At 43.6% G+C, this 22252-nt stretch overlaps 1 protein-coding gene across 1 annotated transcript in view; it reads right to left on the reverse strand.

Annotated features, from left to right (window-relative positions):
• The window catches only part of CS (citrate synthase), an 81458-nt gene that overhangs the window by 14993 nt on the left and 44213 nt on the right, over positions 1-22252 (reverse strand). The window contains exons 2-7 of the mRNA XM_068267645.1: positions 13880-13927; positions 13639-13746; positions 11270-11335; positions 10780-10911; positions 6136-6324; positions 1538-1737 (exon numbers count right to left, since the gene is read on the reverse strand). Of these exons, the coding sequence (XP_068123746.1) occupies positions 1538-1737; positions 6136-6324; positions 10780-10911; positions 11270-11335; positions 13639-13746; positions 13880-13927 (743 nt within the window). The remainder of the gene's footprint in view (positions 1-1537; positions 1738-6135; positions 6325-10779; positions 10912-11269; positions 11336-13638; positions 13747-13879; positions 13928-22252) is intronic.

Consider the following 22252-nt stretch of genomic DNA (forward strand, 5'->3'; position numbering starts at 1 on the left):
ACTTTCAGCCATAGACCCTGAACAAGCATACAGCAGATCAGGTATTTTATATTGTCAGATCTGACAAGATTTGCTGCATGCTTGTTTCTCCAGATCAGCAGGGCTGCCAGGCAACTGGCATGATTTTACAGGAAATAAATATGTCAGCCTCCATATTCTTCTCATTTCAGTTGCGCTTTAAAGGAACACTATCAACTAAAATGACAACGTACAAATGATGTCTAAGTAGCTGTGTAAACATTTTCCTACTTTTTGTGTTAAATATCAGAGGCAAAAGCTTTAAATTCACGATGTGTACATTTTGGAATGTTTCATTTGCAAAGGTGAATCTCTGTTTCAATATTACACTGTTTTTTGCATGTCAGACTGCAGAGTTAAAAGCCTCTGGTGTCAGGTTTTACACACAACTACAAATGTTTATGTTGCACATAAAATACATTTCCTTTGCTTTCTGCAAAAAGCTCAGTCAGAGACGCAAGCAGCTGCCAGTGAGAGATTTCTCACACACAGGGTTAACAGATGTAGTGTGAGGGAATCACCCCTCCCCTCATGGTTCACTGGTCCATCAGATTTGGCCAGACTTGCCATCAGTGAAGTGTGATAGGACTTTTATAACGGGAAGAAGAAGAAGAAAACAGTGAAATGTATACACCAGCACTTTCCAAACAATTCCTATCTCAATTGAAAAAAAACAAGTTAATCGATAGCGTTCCTTTAAGGTGTCCAGCAATTATACGCAAGTCCGTGAACTCCTGACCCTGTCCAGTGTTGAACAGTGGTAATCAGGTGTTTCAAATTCAAACACCAACACTTGTGTCTAGAGTTGGGCGAACTGTTGGTTGAACTTCAGCCGAACTGTTCGGCTGCCCAACCTGTCATGTCGCTGTGGCTCTTACTACTTCCGGGTCGCAATGACCCGGAGTAGTCGCTCCCGTTGCCGGGCACTCTCTGCGCATGTGTGTGACGTCATGAGTGACGTCACACACATGCGCAGAAAGTGCCCGGCAACGGGAGCGCGATCTAGGACGCGCTCCGCCGGCCCAGCGCAGACGTACTACTCCGGGTCATTGCGACCCGGAAGTAGTAAGAGCCACAGCGACATGACAGGTTGGGCAGCCGAACAGTTCGGCTGAAGTTCAACTAACAGTTCGCCCAACTCTAGTTGTGTCCTGCCCTATAAACAAACAAACAAGCTGTTGCGTTGCTAGGAGAGGAATACAAAGTGTTCTACAGTTAGACACTTTGTACAGAAGGCTTAGGGGAGGGAATGCTGCACCACAATCTGTACATCAGCAGGATAGTTTGGTCTGCAGCATTCTTCTAGGCTGTGTAGGTTCATTACCATTATACATTACTCTGTTACATACAGACTTTATAGAACATGTACATGCGTTTGATTTAGTGCAAAGTATGCTCTTACACCAAGAGATCTGCAGAATACAGTATATATAAAAGATCACAGTCTTTCTGACAGGCTATTTCATAGTCCACTGCTGCAGGTTAGCAGCAGAAAGCTACTATGCCAGTCCATACTAACCTGTGGATGGTGAGATACAGCCGCATGAGTTCTGTGAATTCTGGCTCTGTATAGCCAAGCATGTTGGTGAAATTGTGAGACCAATCCAGATTGGAGTCAATGGCACCAATGCTGCTTCCTTCACGATAGAGGTTGCGGTAGATTTTAGCAGCAACGCAGGGCAGTTTAGCAATTAGATCCATGGAGTCTTCATATATCAGCTTTCAAAAGAAACAAATGCAAAATGTAAACGGAGGCATATGTGCGCAATTCATCAGTTAAAATTATACTAATGTATACATATTTTCACAGAAAAATAAACTAGGGAGTGATTCTAAGGAGGGAACCTCGTGGTAAACTGGCCTAGTACAAAACCACTGCAGTACATTTCAGAAGCTCCATTTTGACAACCCAGTTGCTTTTATTACTATCAAAGATTCAGCTTGTTGTGAGACTGAGTTTGGAGTGCAAAGAGTTAATGACTGTTAGCATGTAAATTGACTACATCCTTCAGCACCTGTTTTTTCCCTTCTTCAAGTTCCAGCAGGATAAGTATGGCTACCTTGTTTGTGTATCTTCCAAGAATGTAGAGTGTGTATGGTGGCCCTAAGAGACCCAAAGTGCCGGATGATCTCAGCCAAGAGTAGGCTGATCCCAATAATATCCAACTAGCCTTACCTGTTCTAAGCCACATCCTCTTTCACAGCAGATTGCAACATACGTCTCTAGCCAAAATGTTAGCAACACATCTGTACAGCACTGAACTGGATGATTTTTTTTTTTTTGATAGAGGACAGTGAAAATGTGCTTTATAACTAAGGTGAATTTTTGTGATGACTAAGGGTGACTCACAGCTTAAAAAAACTGCAGTGTGCACATTGCTCATTTCCTGCAAAGCTGGCAGTGCACGCTGACATGTCTGCAGGGACTACTAAAATGGCAGACTTTTTCGAATGTTTACGGAAGGGCGGTGCAGTGTAATTGATACATACTAACTCAACGTCGCACTGCAATGCACCAACTATGCGACATTTAAGGTGCATCCGGTGCAAACAGGCTGAGAGCGGCATACCAACACAAAGCATGCAGTACATTAACGCATAACCCGTGCATTACCAGAGACAGTGATGCATACTTTTCATTGACTATATGCTTCACTGTATGCAACAGTCATAACACGCAGCACTACTTTTCCACTCCAGTTTTTACAGGGATTGCAACGCCCACTGTGAACGTAGCTTTAGAGCCCATCACGTAAATACAGTTTTGAAGCACTCCGCACAGCTCAGTGTTGCATTGGGATAGGCTTGCAAACACTTAGAACATAATGACTCATCAATAGGAACAGTTTCCTCTAATATTTTCAATTAGACTTTGGCTTATAAACCTCTGATTGCACTAAAAATGCAAAAAAGCAGGTCATCATTCTGCACTGGTCTTTACAGTGTCTCTGAAGCAGAGTTATTCCCAGAAGTTTCCGTGTGTCCTATATAGAACAGTGTCAGTGAGCCAAGCACTGTGTACGTCAAAGCTGGTAACCAGCACATACATTAAAATACTTTGCATGCCACAGAGAGAGAATGTACACACACAGGCTTGTGGGAGGGACTGTTGCTATGAGAACTCAAGGTCTGCCTGACCTCGGAAAGGCACATAAATTTCTCTGGCTGGGACCAAACTGCACACAAGAGGAGCTGGCAGCACGTGCAACACGACTCAATTCATTCCAGAATCACATGTGTTAACATCAAGATTACTAAAGTTCACTATGTGAACGTGTGACAGAATTGTCAGATAGCCAAGGACATTGATGGGTGGAGAACAGACGGCACAGATGGAAATTCTTAGCCTCACCTTCATAAACGTGAAACTGTGTTGGTACAAGGTGATACAAGGACACTTTCAGAAATTGAGGATTAAGGGCTCTTCCACTTCAGGCGACGCGTGCAGGAGCCATTCTCCTGCACGCGTTAATAAGTCTGGTATCTGCGGTGCGACGCAATCAGCGGCGGTAGCTATTAATTGAACCAGACGGAAAACGCAGGCTCCCAGGTGCGTTGGACGAAAGACTGTGCCCGGGTGCGTCGGAACCACAACGTCCTGAAACGCAGCGTCGGGTGTGAAAGGTAAAATGAAAGTCTATGGACTTTCATTTTACCTTGGTTAACGTAAACTTTAGCGTTGCGTTAAAACGCTCAAAGTTTGCCCAGATGTGAAAGAGGCCTAAGAGTCCAAACATTTGCCCCCCCAAAAAAGTAGTGCAAACCTAACTGTGCCCACAGAGATCAGATTCACAAACTTACTTTAAAACATACGCTGGTTTGATTTTGTGATGACACTTGTGGTATGTAGAAGGGTACAAATGCCAATTTACTTTGAAAATGTACTTTAAACAACCTTTGGGATTTCTCCAAAATGTGTGCAGAGTCCAGAATAAAGCCATGCAAACTAAAAAGCATTCAGGTGTAGTGTACAGTATAAGCATTACCTTTGGAACTGTACTTTAAGTTCAAAAGTCAATTGTTTAGTGGAGCTTGCAATTGTACACTTATCCCTACAGGCTGGTGACCACTAGTGCCTGGGTGGCCAACTGGTAGAAAGTTGTGGTCAAATTGCTGAACCATCTACTGCCCGTGAACTACAAGCCAGTGGCAAGTAGATGATGAAATGGTAGCATAGTGATGGGGAGGCACTACCTCCTTCCCCTGTCTGTGACCATTGTCAGTGTGCAGAGAGGTTGTCCAATCGCTCAACTGCTCACAATGGTTAGAAAACCAGGGAGTCAACCAGTCAGCACCTGGGACCAGAGGAGGCGCAGACAAACGTGCTCAAAGCAGAAAATCCGACCGGGTCTCGACCTGCATTTCAATAAAGGCTATAAAAGCTCAATTATTTGCGTCACAGCAGCTTAGGTACACAACGTTTTGGCTTGTAGGCTTTAGCTTTTAAATCCAGGTTGAGACCCAGTCATTTTTTACTTCGAGCATTGTCAGTATGTAAACAGCTTCTGTTGGTGTGTGCATGGTGCACATAGATCTAATCCTTGTAGCATTAGTTTGATGCACTGTCCCAAGAGGATGTCAGGATATGCGTTCCTAATCTTTAGATGGGCTTTGTTATAATTTAAGTAGGCCTCAGTTACTTGGCCTGAGTTTTATGTAAAAGGCTTGTCCGCAGTGTATGCCTTTAAAATCAATAGAGGTTTTGTGATGCAGGCAGAGGCATCTCAGGGTATGCGTGTAGCAGAGGATACACGCAGATACTGAGAACATGTTCCTAAAAGAAGGCCATCGGACTACTCTGACCTTAACACTACACCACAGGAACAGAAAACATTGGCCATATTTACTAAACATCCACGTTCCTGCATATGGGTCAAATGCCTCATTGATTATTAATCAAGTAGGTGTGTATGATGACACCACGAGTGGGTCCACCAATAATCTGGTCTAGGGGGTGGCGAAGATGATGTCATATTTAACTCTTTCCTAGTCGGTATTAAAGGCTGAGGGAGCTATGAGAGCTCACTTCTGCTTCTTCCTTCCGCACTAGCTCGCAAGGCCGACTGGGACCTCTAAGCATGTTCTTCCTTTCTGTAATCTGATATAATGTATGCTGTACATAGGTAGTTTAGTGTAACGTAGTTAGGAAGAAGGTACCTGATAGACTTCAGCAGGGAGTCTCATCACGAGCTTGTAACGCAACATGAAGATTGGCATAGCTAGGATATGATGACTGTATCTGTCTTTCTGTGACTTGAATAAATAACGTAAACATTGAAGAAGCCTGAGAAAGTCTATCTCCTGTTTGCTGTGTGGAGAGTCAAGTGATCTCACAGTCTGTGAGACGATGGTGTCGAAGCAAGGTGATAAGAACAGTTTATAACAGGCTTGATGCAGTGAATGTTTGCATGTCTGCACTACGCATGTTACAGGGCCAGAGACAGGACACCTGAATACTGGGGTACCTCTGCACGGTGTAGGCGATTACACAAGAGAATGTATTCTTTTCTACAGAGACCCCAGCTTTTAGCTTAGCTGTAGGGATAGCAGTAATTCCTGGATGCTCGATTTCTGTTAAAGCATTGTATGAACTTTTGAGTGTGTAAAGAGTTCACCGAGCTTGTCATTTCGCTGGCCACACCTCCCTTCAACACGTCCACAATAATTTATTTAAATGTCCTAACTTGAGGCGATGTGCCTGGATCTATGAGCTTTAGACTAGAGAGATGCTTGGATTAGGTGACAGACTTCCTCCTGTCTGGCTTTCCTCAGAAGTTACCAGGCTTCCCTGAGGGCATGAAATTCAGCACGTGCCTCACCAAGTAAATGCTGACAGGTGTACAAAAAAACTTAAAACGCCTTGACAGATTTCATCAAAATAGCAGGCACTGGTTTAAAGGACAATTTTCAAATACACATGTTCTCTTTCCAGGCAGTACAATATGACAGTGCACAGTATGAATAGCTGAGATTCCAGCACAGAAAGACGTTAAACGTTATCACGGCAATAAACAGCTTTACAAGCAATGGTGATCGTCTAGCAACTGCTGTTACCAAGGTCAGTTTTACATCTGCAGTAACACAGGTCTTTGCTTATATTTGAAAAAGCGCACTTACCTCCCAATACTTAGATTTGTGGACGCCTTCAGCATAAGCCCGGGCAAAGTTGCTCTCACTGTTTAGTGCTGTAATTGCAGCGCTGAATTGAGACATGGGATGCAAGTTGGTAGGGAAATTGTCTAGCATGGTTACCACATGGGAAGGCAGGGCTGCTCTCTTTGCCCATTCCTTGGAAACCCAGTTGACCTACAAAATTAAAAGTTTACATGCGTTACAATAAGCAAGGACAAATTATATGTATATGAACATACAGAAGACAACAAATGTAGTTAAAGTACACATCCAAGCACCTTAAAAATAAAATAAAAAAAATTACACTTACCTGGGGCTTCCTACAGCCCTTGCCATCCATCCTGTGCCCTCGCTGCAGCTTTGCTCCCCCCCCCCCCCCCCGATGGCACCTCCGGTGCAAGTTGCCCACTGTGTCTGCGTGAGCGGCTCTCAGAGTCACGCCAACGTCATCTGGGCTGTACTGCTCAGGTGCAGTACAGTCCAGATAACGTCAGTGCGACTCAGTGAGCCGCATGGTGAGGCGCAAGCAGATTCTGACCTGACGAGGATGGCATCTGCACCAGAGGGGACCGGGAGCCACCGGAGCTGTGGCGAGGGCACAGGATGGCTGCAAGGGGCTGGAGGAGACCAAAGGTAAGAGGATTTTTTATTTTTATTGTGCTTGGACCTTCCCTTTTAAGCTTATCTCGAGAATTGTTCCTCTAACCTCAGGGGTCAGTACCAGCGCCTATCCCCTGCATCCTTTCTCAGGAAGGAGGAGGAGAAGTGTCTATGCTCATAGCTATGAGGACATAGGGGTTTCCTTCTCTTGGGCTGTTGATACACCCCTCATACTTCTAGGATTCTAGTAATTCAGCACCTGGATGTCCTCGAGTAGAAGAGTTTGAAACCACACTAGGGGGGGCCAGAATCTTGGCTAAGTCAGGAATTAGATGCATCCTCATCTCCCACGGAAAATGTGGCAAGTTTCCTTACAGTGGAAAAACAACCCTTGGTGACCACTTACTAGTGCAGTCATAGCAAAGCTATTTGAGCTAGGAAGAGGCCAACTCTTACAACATACCATACTCTGTAGAGATAGCTTTCTCTTTAAAAGGGACCCTGAGCAGTAGAAAAAACAGAAATCGTGACTTACCTGGGGCTTCCTCCAGCCCGCGAGGTCTCCCAACGTCGTCCTGCCTCTTCTCCTGGTCCCGCCGGTGGCTCCGGTAATTCGTCGACTTCTGCTGCAGTCTCCCACGCACTCCACAGGAGTGCACCGTGCGTGTCATCATGCCGGAGCCTCATGCAGGACCAGAAGAGGCAGGAAACCGCCAGGGGATCTTGCAGGCTATGGTGGGAAGGAGGAAGCCCCAGGTAAGTCCCAATTTCTGTTTTTTCTACTGCTCAGGGTCCCTTTAACTTCACAATGACTGCCTCCAGAAAAAAAAAATTCATAAAATATATGAGGGACAGAGATCACACGATCATGTGGCACTAACTGGTGCCTGATGGAAAGACCATGGTCAAAGACCTAATTCTCTACCTGATTTTATGGTTTTTGGAAATCCTAAAAAAGTACGGTAGGTGTTGCCAGTTAAGAGCAGATTGCACTCTCCAGCTACTCCCTCTGCTTCTGACAAGTTAACTCATAATCCTCATAATCCTGTTCTCATAACCCTGCATCTCATCGTCAATCTCTAATCAAAAACCTGCATCCCTTGCCAAGGACTCAAAAAGCTTAAGGAAGCAGCTAGCGCATATAAACAAAACCCACCTAGGATTCATAAGAAAAAAAATTGAAATAAAATCTTCAGCAATCTTCTGTCCTCCGTTTTCTAGGAAGAACAGGAAGGCGCTGGGGGTGGGGGAGAAACTACATCTCCCGGTGTATACAATACTCCCAGGAACTCGCAAACTATGACTGCTGCGGCAAGTCAAGAGGAAAAGATGGCACATCCTAAACAGACGGGTACCAGCGGAGCCTCAACCTGTAGATAAAGTAATGATGTTCTCTCCCCCCCTCCCCACACACAATTAAGAGCCTCCCTTACGGCAGGTTCATTAAAGAAAATGTTAGATGTTGCTTGGCTCCCTTCAAAATCTTTTGTGCTTCCCATGCCTAATATGAGGTGTTACATTCCCTCTTAATACTTCAGAGTAACTAAGCAGCTCAGGGTGACCCAAAACCACTGGGAATGTATAGAGGACTAAAAGAGACCGAAAAGCCCTCCTACTAAAAAGCAATGCTTAGTGTGGTTTGCCTTCTTAAAACAGAAGGAGTTTACAATAATTCAGCTTTAAAGTGGATCCGAGAAACTTTTACTGATTGCATAATTGTGTTCCTTTCATATAGTTTATAGGGCATTCCTCAAGCAAAATCCTTTTTATTTTAATACTCTAATTCCCTATAAACTAAACAAGCCTCACCCACAGCTTCTCCGGAGTGCCTTGGCACTCTGAGCCTTAGTAGCAAGGGCTTATGGGAGCTCAGACTGGGGAGGGGAGGAGGTTACTAGCCAGAGATTTCAGAGGCAGAGGGGAGGAGAAGAGGGGAGTGAAGTTGCTTGCCTGTGTGTAATGTGACAAACAGAATATAACCGCTCTCATATCACAGGAAAGGGGGGAAAAAATATCAAACTGTTGAAGCTGTTTGCAGGTAGATTTGCTGTGTAAACCATCTAAAAACTTTAGATAAGAGACAAGTTACTTTTTATAGTTAGTATTTCATCTCGGACCCACTTTAAAGCGGAATATAACCCTGCATTTCAACTTTGCTCTAAAACATTATTTACAGTATATTATATGCAACCAGCATTTTTTTTTTACTAGACCAGCATTGGAAGGGTTACACAGGGCTTTAAAGTTCCTTTAGATTTCTGCAGACGCATCCGAAGCTGAAATAGATACATTTTGTTTACATAATGTATCTAAGTGTTGAATGTGACTCATCTCTCTCACTGAGAAGGAGCTTGGAGGACAGCCAAAGAGTGTGTAACTGTTTATCAATAGAATGTATCTATCAAATTCTGCATATCTCTCCAGGACCTTTAAAGGGGAACTGAAGAGAGAGGTATATGGAGGCTTTCCTGTTTATTTCCTTTTAATCAATACCAGTTGCCTGGCATCCCTGCTGGTCTATTTCTCTGCAGTAGTATCTGATTAAAACCAGAAACAAGCATGCAGCTAGTCTTGTCAGATCAGACTTATAAGTCTGAACCACTGAAACACCTGATCTGCTGCATGCTTGTTCAGGGGCTATGGCTAATAGTATTAGAGGCAGAGGATCAGCAGGGCTGCCAGGCAACTGGTATTGTCTAAAAGGAAATAAACATGACAGCCTCCATATACCTCTCTTCAGTTCCCCTTTAAACCTCTGTGTTTAACCCTTCCAATGCTGGTCTAGTAAAAAAAAAAAAAATGCTTTTTGCATACAATATGCTGTAAATAAAATTTTAGAGTAAAGTTAAAATGCAGGGTTATATTCCGAACCTCTGTGGCTACCCACAATGCACAGTTACTGAATATGCAAATTATCTTTATGCCCCTGAAGCCAGACAGCCTGTTTCAGAAACAGTCCAGAACAGGCTGTCTTGCATGCAGGGTTGGTGTGGCTCTAAATGTAAAGCTACAGGCTTGCTATACACCAGCGGTTCTGGATCCAAGTCTGGCTTCAGGGACATAAAGATCTGCATATTCAGTAGCGATGCATTGTGGGTAACCAAAGATATTCACGTAGGCTAGGTCCACAATTGTCCCCTGCAGAACCAATCAGTTTTTGTAAACTATTTTTTTTTTCGTTCCATTGAGAGAATTGGCTTTTTTCCCCCTGGAGACCCTCTTCCCTCATTTGGGTCCCCCCTTCCCTGCTTCCCCTCCAGCTAGTTTCAATAATTTAAAATCAATATAATGTAGCAGGTGGCGAGCAGGGAACTTCCTTGCGCTCCACCGCTCGCCACGTCACTTCCTGTAATGCCTTCAAATGAACATCAGAGGATGGCATTACAAGAAGTGATGCAGCAGCGGTGGGAAGCAAGGAAGTCAGTTCCCGGCTCGCCGCCTGCTACATTATAATTTTTTAATTTCCCCGCTGCCACCCCCGTCCTGCCTGCTATACCCCTGCAGCATGGCGGCCCCCTCTCCCACAGGCTGTGACACAGAAACGGATCAGTTTCTGTGTCTAAAACTGACTGTGTAGAGGGAGGATCAGTTTTCCCATTGCTTTTTACTACCCCTCGGTGTATCCATGATCCGTGAAAATGCAGCAAATCTGGACCGTCCGTTCAGGTTTTGTAAACTGGTCCCTGCAAACGCAGAAGGATCCGTTTTTTTCTTGGGTGAAGACTGCTGCCATTTTTAACATTGCTATCCGTGGCTCCGCTTTTGATCTGGGCTGAAAAACGGAGCCACGGATACGTTTCCGGACCTAGTGTGAACTAGGCCTTAAAGCTGAATTATTACAAATAACTTCTGTTTTAAGTAAGCAAACCACACTAAGCTCTTAATACATCTAACCATTTATGTATAATGAGGGACTTCTGTGAAATCCAGCAGATAATACTTTGCTCATGTAAATTACAAACACCAAATTAATTCTTATACGGATATAAAAATAGCTGAGAGCTTCAATACAAGTAGCTCAGAATTTACCTGCTCCTGAGTGGGCACTTGTCCTGTTACCAAGAGCCAGAATAATCCTTCAGGTAGTGGTTCTTCCCCTCCTGGAGCCTTGGGCAGCAGCTTCTGGCACTCAGGGATGCTGTAGCCACGGAAACGAATACCCTAAAACAAGTACAGAAATGGGTTGTAGGAGGAAAATCTTCAACTACTTTATATTTATATAGTGCTGAAATTAGTGCTGAGGCAAATTTTATGGGGCACAGAATCCACACAAAGTTTCTCCCAAAGACGCAACGGTCTCTATAGGGAGACAATACAAACTCCATGCACATAGTGCCTTTGCTCACATTTAAACCTGTGGCATTAGCACTGCAAGGTTAGAGCGATTTCCCAACCATAAAACAAAAACACCACTGTGCCGCATTTTATTATGTTAGGGTAACTAATAGAGTTTTAAACGCACTGCTCCATCAAGCGTGCAATATAAATCAAGGTATATTTGTTCCAGTAATGTTCCTACCTCATCAGGATCAAGAACAGATGTCTCATATACTAGTCCTTTCATTCCCCTCATGCCACCATAGACCTGGAAAATACAAAGGAAAGAAGGAAAAAAGTGACCTTGCAAAAATTAAATACAGAAGGAACATTCAGCAGCAAGTACCAGGCTGCTGGAGCAATAGAACAATGGAAGTCAGGAAAGATTTCAGATACCATGTACTCTTGCAAGTTTTTCTACCAAAGATCAGTAAAGTAACAGCCATAAAAGCCTTGTACACACACTAGACGGTTCTCGGTCAAGGTGGCTGCCCCTGCCAAGAATAGAGTGTGTACAGTGACCTCCAGCCCCCTTGATGTGGCGAGTGGGGACCATGGAGAAGTGGAGTGATTTTAAGAACCTAGTGCACTTGTAGCATGAAATAACTTGGTGCAATATGCCTTGTGCTCATTTTGTTTTTTCCCCTGCTCTATATTACTTGTCTCTGTTTTCACAGGCAATGGCTGTGCGACCTTTTCCTTCCTGCCTCAGAAGCAGGGTCACATCCCTGCTGCTCTATCTGGCAGATCCCATCTTTTATATGGGGGGGGGGGGGGGGGGGGGGGGGGCATCTGGGAGGAAAGTTTACACACCTACCCACAGAAACATGCTATGGGGAGCTCTAAGTAATATGAGGAAATGCTGGACTAAGCTTTATCACTGATGAGTGTTCATGTCTGGTTTAGATGAGCTTACATGAACAGCTCAACAAAAGCAAATGCCCTGGTGGTAATTTTTTTTTATATACCCTGAGAGCTTGTTCTCCGATTTATTTTTATTTTTTGGGGGGGGGGTACCTCTGCTTATATGCAGGTCAGCTTGTATGCGAGTACATACGGAATGCATTAAACCAGTTTAAACGCAACTGTCGGACTACTGGCCTACAGCTGCCACAGCCCAGCGTGACTACTGGCCTACAGCTGCCACAGCCCAGCGTGACTACTGGCCTACAGCTGCCACAGCCCAGCGTGACTACTGGCCTACAGCTGTCACAGCCCAGCGTGACTACTGGCCTACAGCTGTCACAGCCCAGCGTGACTACTGGCCTACAGCTGTCACAGCCCAGCGTGACTACTGGCCTACAGCTGTCACAGCCCAGCGTGACTACTGGCCTACAGCTGTCACAGCCCAGCGTGACTACTGGCCTACAGCTGTCACAGCCCAGCGTGACTACTGGCCTACAGCTGTCACAGCCCAGCGTGACTACTGGCCTACAGCTGTCACAGCCCAGCGTGACTACTGGCCTACAGCTGTCACAGCCCAGCGTGACTACTGGCCTACAGCTGTCACAGCCCAGCGTGACTACTGGCCTACAGCTGTCACAGCCCAGCGTGACTACTGGCCTACAGCTGTCACAGCCCAGCGTGACTACTGGCCTACAGCTGTCACAGCCCAGCGTGACTACTGGCCTACAGCTATCACAGCCCACATTGACTACTGCCCTACAGCTGTCACAGCCCAGCGTGACTACTGGCCTACAGTTGTCAAATATGATTCTCAAGAGAATCAGCATTTCCTGGTGGCTAGCAGATTCAGAATGATCAGAGGTGTGACTTACATTGTGCAGTTTTGCTTTGAATGAAATCTTTAGCAGAGCAATGAGTGGATAAATCTCACCCTACTCCCACCCACCTTAGGCTCATGGCTTTTTAACAATGAATAGCATAAAGAGCCAATACAATGCATAAACACACATGGCGACCTGTTTCTTATTGTTGGTTTTTAAAAACGTCTAAAACATTTGGAAACAACAACTGCTCTCTTCCTTTAATAAAAAGTGCTTACTTGGTAGTTGTGATGCTCTGTATTTATTAAAGTGTGCCTGAAGTGAGAGGGATATGGAGGCTGACATATTTAACTTTAAACTTTACCAGTTGCCTGGCTGCCCTGCTGATCCTCTGCATCTAATGATTTTAGCCATAGACCCTGAAAAAGCATGCAGATCAGATGTTTGACAAAAATCTGACAAGCTTAGCTGCATGCTGATCTCAGGTGTGTAATTCAGTCACTACTGCATCCAATGAGAGGCAGGTCTGCCAGGCAACTGATATTGTTTAAAATAAACAGAATAAGCAAACAGATCAGAGGCTGTGACTCCACCCAGACTGTGCCTCTGGTCGCATACTCATTGCAGTTCAGAAACACAGCTGAACAACTTCCACTGACATTTTTAAGACACGGCAGCTTTTTTTTTTACTTCAAATTTTCTTTAAGATAAGACCCAAGACCCACCTGAATGTTCTCACACATACATGGTTATATTGAGGCACAGGTATGAATCAGCCAGCTATTTTTATTTGCATCTTTGCAAATGAAGCATTTGTCATTAGCAATAATGTAGCTGCTCTTACCATGTCCACTGTAATTTGCCCAACAACGGTCTTCCCATGTTGTTGTCTAAAGTTCTTAATTCTGGTCTGTTCTTTTGGAATGAGATCTGACAGGACATCTTTCAGGTTCTACAGAAAGAGGGAGAGAGGGAAATAGAACAGCTAAGCATATGCTGAAATAGCTGCAAGTGGGAACTAGAAATCACTTTCTATAATTTATCCAAGGCCAACCCATCAAGAAAAAAAAGAAATGGCCACTTACCGCAGAAGAACTGGCATGTCGAGCAGCAATCAAAACACAAGGGGAGTTCTGTTTGGAGAAGAAAGAAGATATTGTGCCCATTATTTAGATGTTTAGACAACGCCAAATGAAAATAAAAAGTATGTTGCTTGCCAATGACATAACAAGAGGCCCAAAGCTCGAGGGACTGCTATATTCTATAAACAGATCTGTAATTACACTCTAAGGTATTGCTAAGTACATAAACAGCACCGTTTCCCAATCAAACGATACATGCAGCAACTCACATAAGAGGTCTTAGCACTGAACTGAAGGCATGCATAGCTATCTAAAAAGCACCGTGCAAGTATGACAGCATGTAGGAAGACTGTATGCTAAAGGTTAGCCACTAGATATGCTGTCAGGGCAATGCAGGGATATTTAAAAACACAAAATCCAGGCTCCTCACCTTAAGCTAGGGCATTTAAACACTTGTAGATTTAGTAGGGAGGAACTGGAAGGGGTGTGGCAAGCAAAACATCAAAATAAACTTCCGCACACTCATGCAAATCCATTTACAAAAATCATGCAGCAATCCATGCTGTCCCTGCAGCTAAATTAAAAGCTGGGATCTTCGTTACAAGAATAAAGTCTCTTGCGTAGTCACGTAGAGGTAGCCCAGTGTCGTATGTGTCCTAACTCTGGCCCTGTAACATGCATAGCAAAAACATGCACGCATTCAGCGCATCAAAAGCTATATAGGGAATAGGAGCATATATCCTTAACGTCCTCCCTGGGACAGATAGTGCATCTAACTAATCCTGCAAGGGAGCTGCTAATACGTATACAGTGTTCTCCCCAGAATTTTTTTTCAGCCGGGTGGCATGAAAAAGTAGCCGGGTGGGGCAATATGAGAGAGTGCAGGGCCGTTGCTTCTGTGCACAACTCTGCTTACAGAATAGGATTAGGTGAGCCGATGAAAGCCGGGTGCTCACAAAAACTAGCTGGGTTGAGCACCCGGCTAAAAGAGCCCGGGGAGAACACTGCTATACATGTACCAATGCGAACACACCAGCAAGCTGTGTGGTAAAATAACCAATAGGGAAATGCAGGGATATGCTGTTCAGCAGAACATAGAACAAATATGTTAAAGGCATCAAATTGAAAATGGCTCCAGGTGTTTGCTACACAGATGCACACTGAGGAAAAAACAAAACCAACAAAAGAGTCTTAATACAAGCTATACCAGCACTTCCTGTCCTGCTAATTGGAATATGCAGCACACCCCTCACTGTTCTGCTAAGATGTGGGGCAGGGATATGAATGGAGAAACCTTACTCTTTCCACCGAAAGCTCTCCCCCTTTTTGAATAGCATCTAAATAGCATTAAGGATAGGGATGATCAATGATGAGCACTTTTTTTTTTAAAGAGTTGATGCAAATGCATGCAATATTTTTTGCAAATTATATGCCCAGGTTTAAATCGACTGGTCAGTTTTCAAGCTGCATATTTACATAAACTTAGAAAAATTTGGATATAATCAATCATCCCTAATTAGGGATAGTCAATGAGATGCAGATAATTCTGTACATTTTGTATGCAAATTTTTGCAGCTTGAAAATGAACCAATCAAATCCTGCTGAGGTAAAATGTGGTCTATTTTCATATTGCATAAATTTGCAAACAAAATTTTCACAATTCTGCATCAATGCTAAATTTGCATCTCATTGACCATCCCTAAACAGCACACAAAGCAGTTAGGACAAATCCACACTATGTGCTTTTATGAGCACTTTGTGATCGATTAGCGCTTTGAGCGCTTTTTAAAAAGGTCTCCCATTCACTCATTAAAATAGTGTAAAAATCGATGTGATCACACGCGAAAAATCGCTGCTATTTTTTCCACGATTTTAATGAACGTGAATGGGAGGAATTTTTAAAAAGCGCTAATCACAAAGCGCTCAGAAAAGCGCTTATAGTATGGATTCGGCCTTACAGTGCATATTATGCATCTGCAAGCAGTGCTGCGGTGTTCTCTGGATGAATACATCAATGAACATTGGTAAAGAGAGAAGAGAGGCTTCACATCTGTGTACTTCTATCTGTCGCCAGAGAGATGGCCGGCTTTACCTGCTGCCACAAAACTCCCTGGCGGCATTAAATATTATTCCCCCTCCAGGTTTTCGCAACAGAGTGAAATGTAATTCAGGGTCCGGCAACCGCCAGAGCCCCAAATTACCCTTACGTGCCCCGTGCAGCATTAATTTCAGCACTGAGCACCATCAAATCAACCTGCTTCGTTGACACTCCATTAAGCTGTGTACAGACACTAGATGAAACTTAGCTGAGGCAGCCGATAACCATCTGTGCCAAGAATCTAGTGTATGTACAACTACCCTGACCCCTCAAGCCAGTGATCAGTCTGGCAAATTGCTTCAGCCAAGAGCATTGTCCTCCCTACTCCATTACGAACTTCTGCAGACTTAAGGGGAAAAAAAATGTCCACAACTGTTGTTGATTGAGGGGGCGGAGCTTCCCATGCCTAATAAATTACCATATGTGGCAGCGGGTAAGTTATTAGCCCTGAGAACCAACAATTTTGGCAGCATTAAGCTTTACGTGACAGGCTTTTTCCCTGGAAGTATTCTTTCAGGATTTTAGCTTTTGCCTGGAGACCCACTATAAATAAAAAAGCTCAAACAAAGCATCATGACAGATGTATTGTTAATCATTGCAGTCTGAACAGCATTAGGTGGACATGACAACTTAATTTTTACTAAATGGAGAGCATGTCAAATTCTCATGTCATTGAATGTATAGTTTCTGCAGGGTAGTGGTCATTCTCATCACACTTTCCACCTACTTTAGAGCATGATACAGCAATTCTAACTAATCTGAACATCATGGTTAAAGTGACCCAGAGATGAATAAAGCTTCTGTTTTTTTACTTACCCGGGCTTCCTCCAGCCCCATAAGCATGGCTGTGTCCCTCGCCGTCCTCCCACAGTCCTTCTGGTATCCTCCGTGCAGCCGCAATCAAACCCCGGTACGCCGCTCAGTCAGACTCCATCACTGAGCCGCTTACCGGTGGCTCATCGTGGCTGACGGGACATCGTAGGAGGACGGCGAGGGACAGCCATGCTTATGGTGATGAAGGAAGCCCCGGGTAAGTAAAAAACTGAGCTTTACTCATCTCTGGGTCACTTTAAAATGAAAGGAAAATTTAAGTTTTTTGTATACAACAAACATTAGAAAACTCAGGATTTTGCATTGCCTGTGTCCTTAGTGAGGATACTTCCTAAAGGTGCCCACACACCAGCCGAGAAGCTGTCAGTCACTGCAATATCCACCGCTGTTACCGCTACACACCTAATCAAGCAATTGCAGCACACTCAAGCAATCCTTTTGGACAGATTTTGGCCCGAAATAGATCAAAACAATCGGGCAGACTTGTAGCAGCACAGGTTTTCCTCTGGTTTGATAAAATCAAATCCAAAAGATCAATTGGCCTGTAAAAATCGCTTGATGGATAGCCATCTTAAGTCAGCTAATTAGATTTTTATACAATCATGTGGCTGGTACAAATGGAAAATAGATTTCCTGATTGGTAGCAGTTAGCATGGAAATGCAAAAAAAAAACAAAAAAAACAGAAAAGTGCAACAAAGTGCTACTATGTGCAGTATCAAAGAGTACCTACATTATAAATTACAGTTAGCTTTAAAGAGGAGCTTTCAGCCATACTATCTCAGGGGAAAACAAACAAATATATAAGTAGATAAATACTTGTTCCACTTACATAACAGATGCATTGCACTGTCCATGTTATGATTCCTGTGAATTGTATAAAGGAAAAGTAGAGAATCCTATTCTAGACAGTTTCCATATTTTCTGTGGCTATCTTGAAGCTAGTCGTGATGTAATATCCACCCTTATGCTGGGCATACACGGACCGTTTTTGCACCGGTATCGAGCCAGTGGCTCGATGCCGTCGCGTCACCGCTCGTCCACACGAAATCGATTGCCGCTCGTCCCCGCGGGAGCGGCTAATCAGCCGCTTGTTTCTTGCCACTGTTCTCCCCGCCGGTATCAAGCGCAGTATCGATCCGCCGGGGTATCGGACACGTCGGATATTATTAATCAAGCCGATTGATAAGCCTCCCTCCTGTCCGTGTATGCCCAGCATTAGTCTCCTCTGCCTGATTTGCCCGCCATTCACTATAGAAAGTGCATTGTTTCAGCCTGAGAAATTTTGGCCAATCAGAGAGGAACAGAGGTGTGGGAGGGGAAACAGGAAGTTGAGGGGAAGTAGAGCCGCAAAAAAAAAAAAAAAAAAAAAAAAAAAAAAAAAAAGACAACCCAGCATGCCCTGCAACTTCTCTTTTGTGTACCAAACAAGAGTCAGGTAAACTGGTGAATGATAATTTAACAAGCAAAGTAATAGTGATTTTAACTGTTGGATTGCCCGATCCATCCTTATTACTGGTTTACCAGATAAAAATAAAGAATTGATTTTTGATTTTATGCCCGACAGTTACTCTTTAAACCTTATAAGTTGCCAAGATATATAAAATCACATATTAAGTGTGATTTTCTAACCCTTAGGGTCCATATTACACATATGGGTTGGAAAACCCCACCCCCAGTGTGAAATTGGACCTGGGTGATTTTTTTCTTTCCAAACCATAGGTGGAACGCATGCTGGGGGATTGAAGTCATAACTCCACCCCCCATATCCATGTGATCTAATCCAGACAGGCAGACATGTGGAAGAAGATTTATAGCAAACAGGCATGATAAGACAGGCTGCAGCAGTTCGGTCTCTCCTCTATGTGAAAAGATATGTAATTTGATGCAAGCAGGCAGAAAGCAGGGGAGGGAGGGGGGTGGAAGGGTTGGGGGAGGAACCAGGCTGGAGGGTAAGACAATGCTGAGGGTGTTATACACAATCAATAATATCACAGGCAGCGCTACTTAAAATATACAATCACCAAAGTCTTTGCTACCGCAAGTCCTATAAGTTTGCTGTGGGAATATCCAAGTCTGAAATCAAAAGTAAAAAAATCCAATGCGCTCTTATATGTAGCCACCTAAAAAAAAATAAAAAATTGCACATCGCGTAATGCTGCCAAAATCACAAAGTTTATAAACACGGCCCATACAAGTGTAAAAACCGTGCCGACACTCGTGAATCCACCACCGACATAAAAGGGGCTCACCGGATGCAGGCCACCCCGCTTTTCAGGTGGGTCTAGGGCTCAATATGGTGTGCCAACAGGGTCCTCAACTTTTTAATCTTCATTAGAACACTGCAGCAACAAGCAGCTCTCCTGCTGATAGCGATGTCTGGGGGCTGTGTGTGCTGGGGAAGCGCCCTCTCTCTTTCCAGTTTCCACTGCTCTGTGCTCCAGGTCTGCTCAACAGACCTGGAGCACAGAGCAGTGGAAACTGGAAAGAGAGAGGGCGCTTCCCCAGCACACACAGCCCAGACACCCAGGCTATCAGCAGGAGAGCGGCTTGTTGCTGCAGTGTTCTAATGAAGATTAAAAAGTTTTATACCGGATGAGCGGTGTGATTCACTGAGGATCCTGTTGGCACACCATATTGAGCTCGAGACCCACCTGAAAAGCGGGGTGGCCTGCATCTGGTGAGCCCCTTTTATGTCGGTGGTGGATTCACGAGTGTCGGCACGGTTTTTACACTTGTATGGGCCGTGTTTATAAACTGATTTTGGCAGCATTACGCGATGTGCAATTTGTTTCTTTTTTAGGTGGCTACATATAAGAGCGCAGTGGATTTTTTACTTTTGAATGCTGAGGGTGTACTTTGGCAAGGCTTCAGCATGAAGAGAAATAAGGAAGTGCTACTACAGATATAAATGTGAGTGTTCTATCCACTACAATGTACCAGATGTAAACTTTATGTATTTATTAACTGTACACAGTGCATAGACTACAAAATAATTACATTTAAAGTCACTTGTCAATCAGTGGCTGCTGGCAAAAAAAATCAAAAAAAAAAAAAAAAAAAAAAGGATTCCCCCTTCTGATTCAAGAAGTCAGTGGATTTGGTCATTTTGACACAGCCCACTTCACACGTGGCTGTACTGCAATCTCTACACTGGTTCACAAGTGAAAGGAATGCATGACCTTCACTAGCATATATTTCACTTCACTACAGTATTAATAAAGCTTTCTGTATTTAGATCAATATTTGTGTACTTTCAACTGACCGCTTGCTGTAGATTACAATGTACAAAAGCCATTGTTTCACAGGGCACAGAAACAGACATGTACAGCAGAACAAAGATGGGGAACAAACCTGTGCCATGTTCATTTAAAAGATTCTTTTCAAGCTCATAAGTCAGTTAATGAGCTACTTTGTCATTGGAAAAGTTAGTTTACCCACACCCACTTATTTCTGAAAACAACATTTCAATTGAGCTCTTATCAACTGCCAACTTCATAAATGTTATCAATGAACTTTAGTACCTGACTAATAATGCTGTGGCCACTAGGGGCACCAATGCACCAGTTGTCTACCTGGATACAGGGAGACCTACATAACTTTATATGTATGCATTAGACAAAGACAAGACAAATAACATTTATATTGCGCTTTTCTCCTTGCGGACTCAAAGCGCCAGAGCAGAGCAGCAGCCACTAGGGCGCGCTCTATTGGCAGTAGCAGTGTAAGGGAGACTTGCCAAAGGTCTCCTACTGAATTAGTGCTGGCTTACTGAACAGGCAGAGCCGAGATTCATTAAATGTAGGAATACATCTAGTTAGTATGGCCAAAGTTAAATCGGGAGATTTATTCAACTTATAAAATTTATATTAAAAATTATTCTTAAAGCACAACTTGCATTCCCATAAAGCACACATTAGGAGCAGCTTTAAAATGAATCCTGCTAGTCCAATCAGCATTAGCCAGCTTTGAACTGGAAAAACTGCATTTTTATCTGATCACATCCGCCCAATGCCTGCTACAGGAATTGAAACCTTGCAACAATTGTTTAGTATTTTAACAGTTCAGGACTTCAGGTATGTGACCCGACAATGCAACCCAACACTATGCTAGAGAACGTAATTCTAAAGCTGGCCATACACACAGATTTCAGTGATCAAATCTGCCGGTTATCTGTGACGCAATGAGCCGCATCGTTTTGGGCAAGAAATCAAAATGGTTCAGATCAGATCAAAGAATTGATCTGTTTGCCTTATAGGATTGCAATCTAAACATGTACAGCCACCTTACCTGCAATACTTCCATCAGCAATTCACACATTTTACAGTAACTGTCCGCACTTTCTACAGGTATAGCCGTGTGCTGTGTCTGTTAAACTGGCCATACACTATTCAATTATTACTTCATTTTTTTTAATTTCAATTGATATTAGAATATTATTTTAGTCTACTTGATGAACCACTATGTTTATTATTTTTATGTGAAAATCAATAAAAAGATAGATTCTTTTACGGCCGACTAAAAGACTAACATTCCACCTTGCTGAACTATCTGTGAATTGATTTTAGCCCTTAAAGCGGTATTGTCACCATAAAAATCAAATTTTAACAGCAACTGGTCTGGGTGTATTAAGTGATAAAGATCCTAATCCTGCATTCAAAACTATTTCTGCTGTTATAGTTTGGAGTTATCACATACTTTAGGAGCACTGGCCCTAGTGCCAAACAGTGCCAAAGAGTTGAATGCTGGGAGTTCTTTTTATCTATAATATATTCCTCCTCTTCCATTTATTTCCCTGCCTAGCTGATTACTTGTGTTTACAAGCAAGGCTGAGGTGACTCAGAGTAAAAAAAAAAAAAAAAAAAAAAAAAAAAAAAAGACTCTGGGAGGAGGGCAGCTAATACACAATGAGCAAGAGGGAGGGGGGAGTCAGGGAGGATATGATGTCAGTATTAAGCTTGGCAAGATGGCCACTGCCTAGAGTAGGATTCTCTGCTTTTCCTTTATAAAATTCACAGGAATCGTTACGTGGATAGCACAATACATCTGTTATGTAAGTAGAAGTAGTATTTATCTACTTATGTGTTTTTTATTTCTAGGTTAGCATGGGTGTCACTTGTTCTTTAAAGAAAACCTGAAGTTGAACTTCAGGTTTGATACTTGCCCAAGTACAGGGAAGGCTCTGCATACCATAGAGCCTTTCCCAGTAGTCTCCGCTCTGTCCCTGCTTTGCCTTCGGTACTCCTCGGCCAGCCTTCACATATACTCTCTGGCCTAGTGCACACCAGAGCGGTTCTGCTGCGGTGTGCGATCCGCTTGCGGGTGCGGATCCGCTAGGGTAATGTATTTCAATGGGCTGGTGCACACCAGAGCGAGAGGCGTTTTGCAGAAACGCATACTCCCGGGCTGCTGCAGATTTTGGATTGCGGATGCGTTTCTGCCTCAATGT

Source organism: Hyperolius riggenbachi, chromosome 2 (genome assembly GCF_040937935.1).
Source record: "Hyperolius riggenbachi isolate aHypRig1 chromosome 2, aHypRig1.pri, whole genome shotgun sequence".
NCBI classification, from domain to species: Eukaryota; Metazoa; Chordata; class Amphibia; order Anura; family Hyperoliidae; genus Hyperolius; species Hyperolius riggenbachi.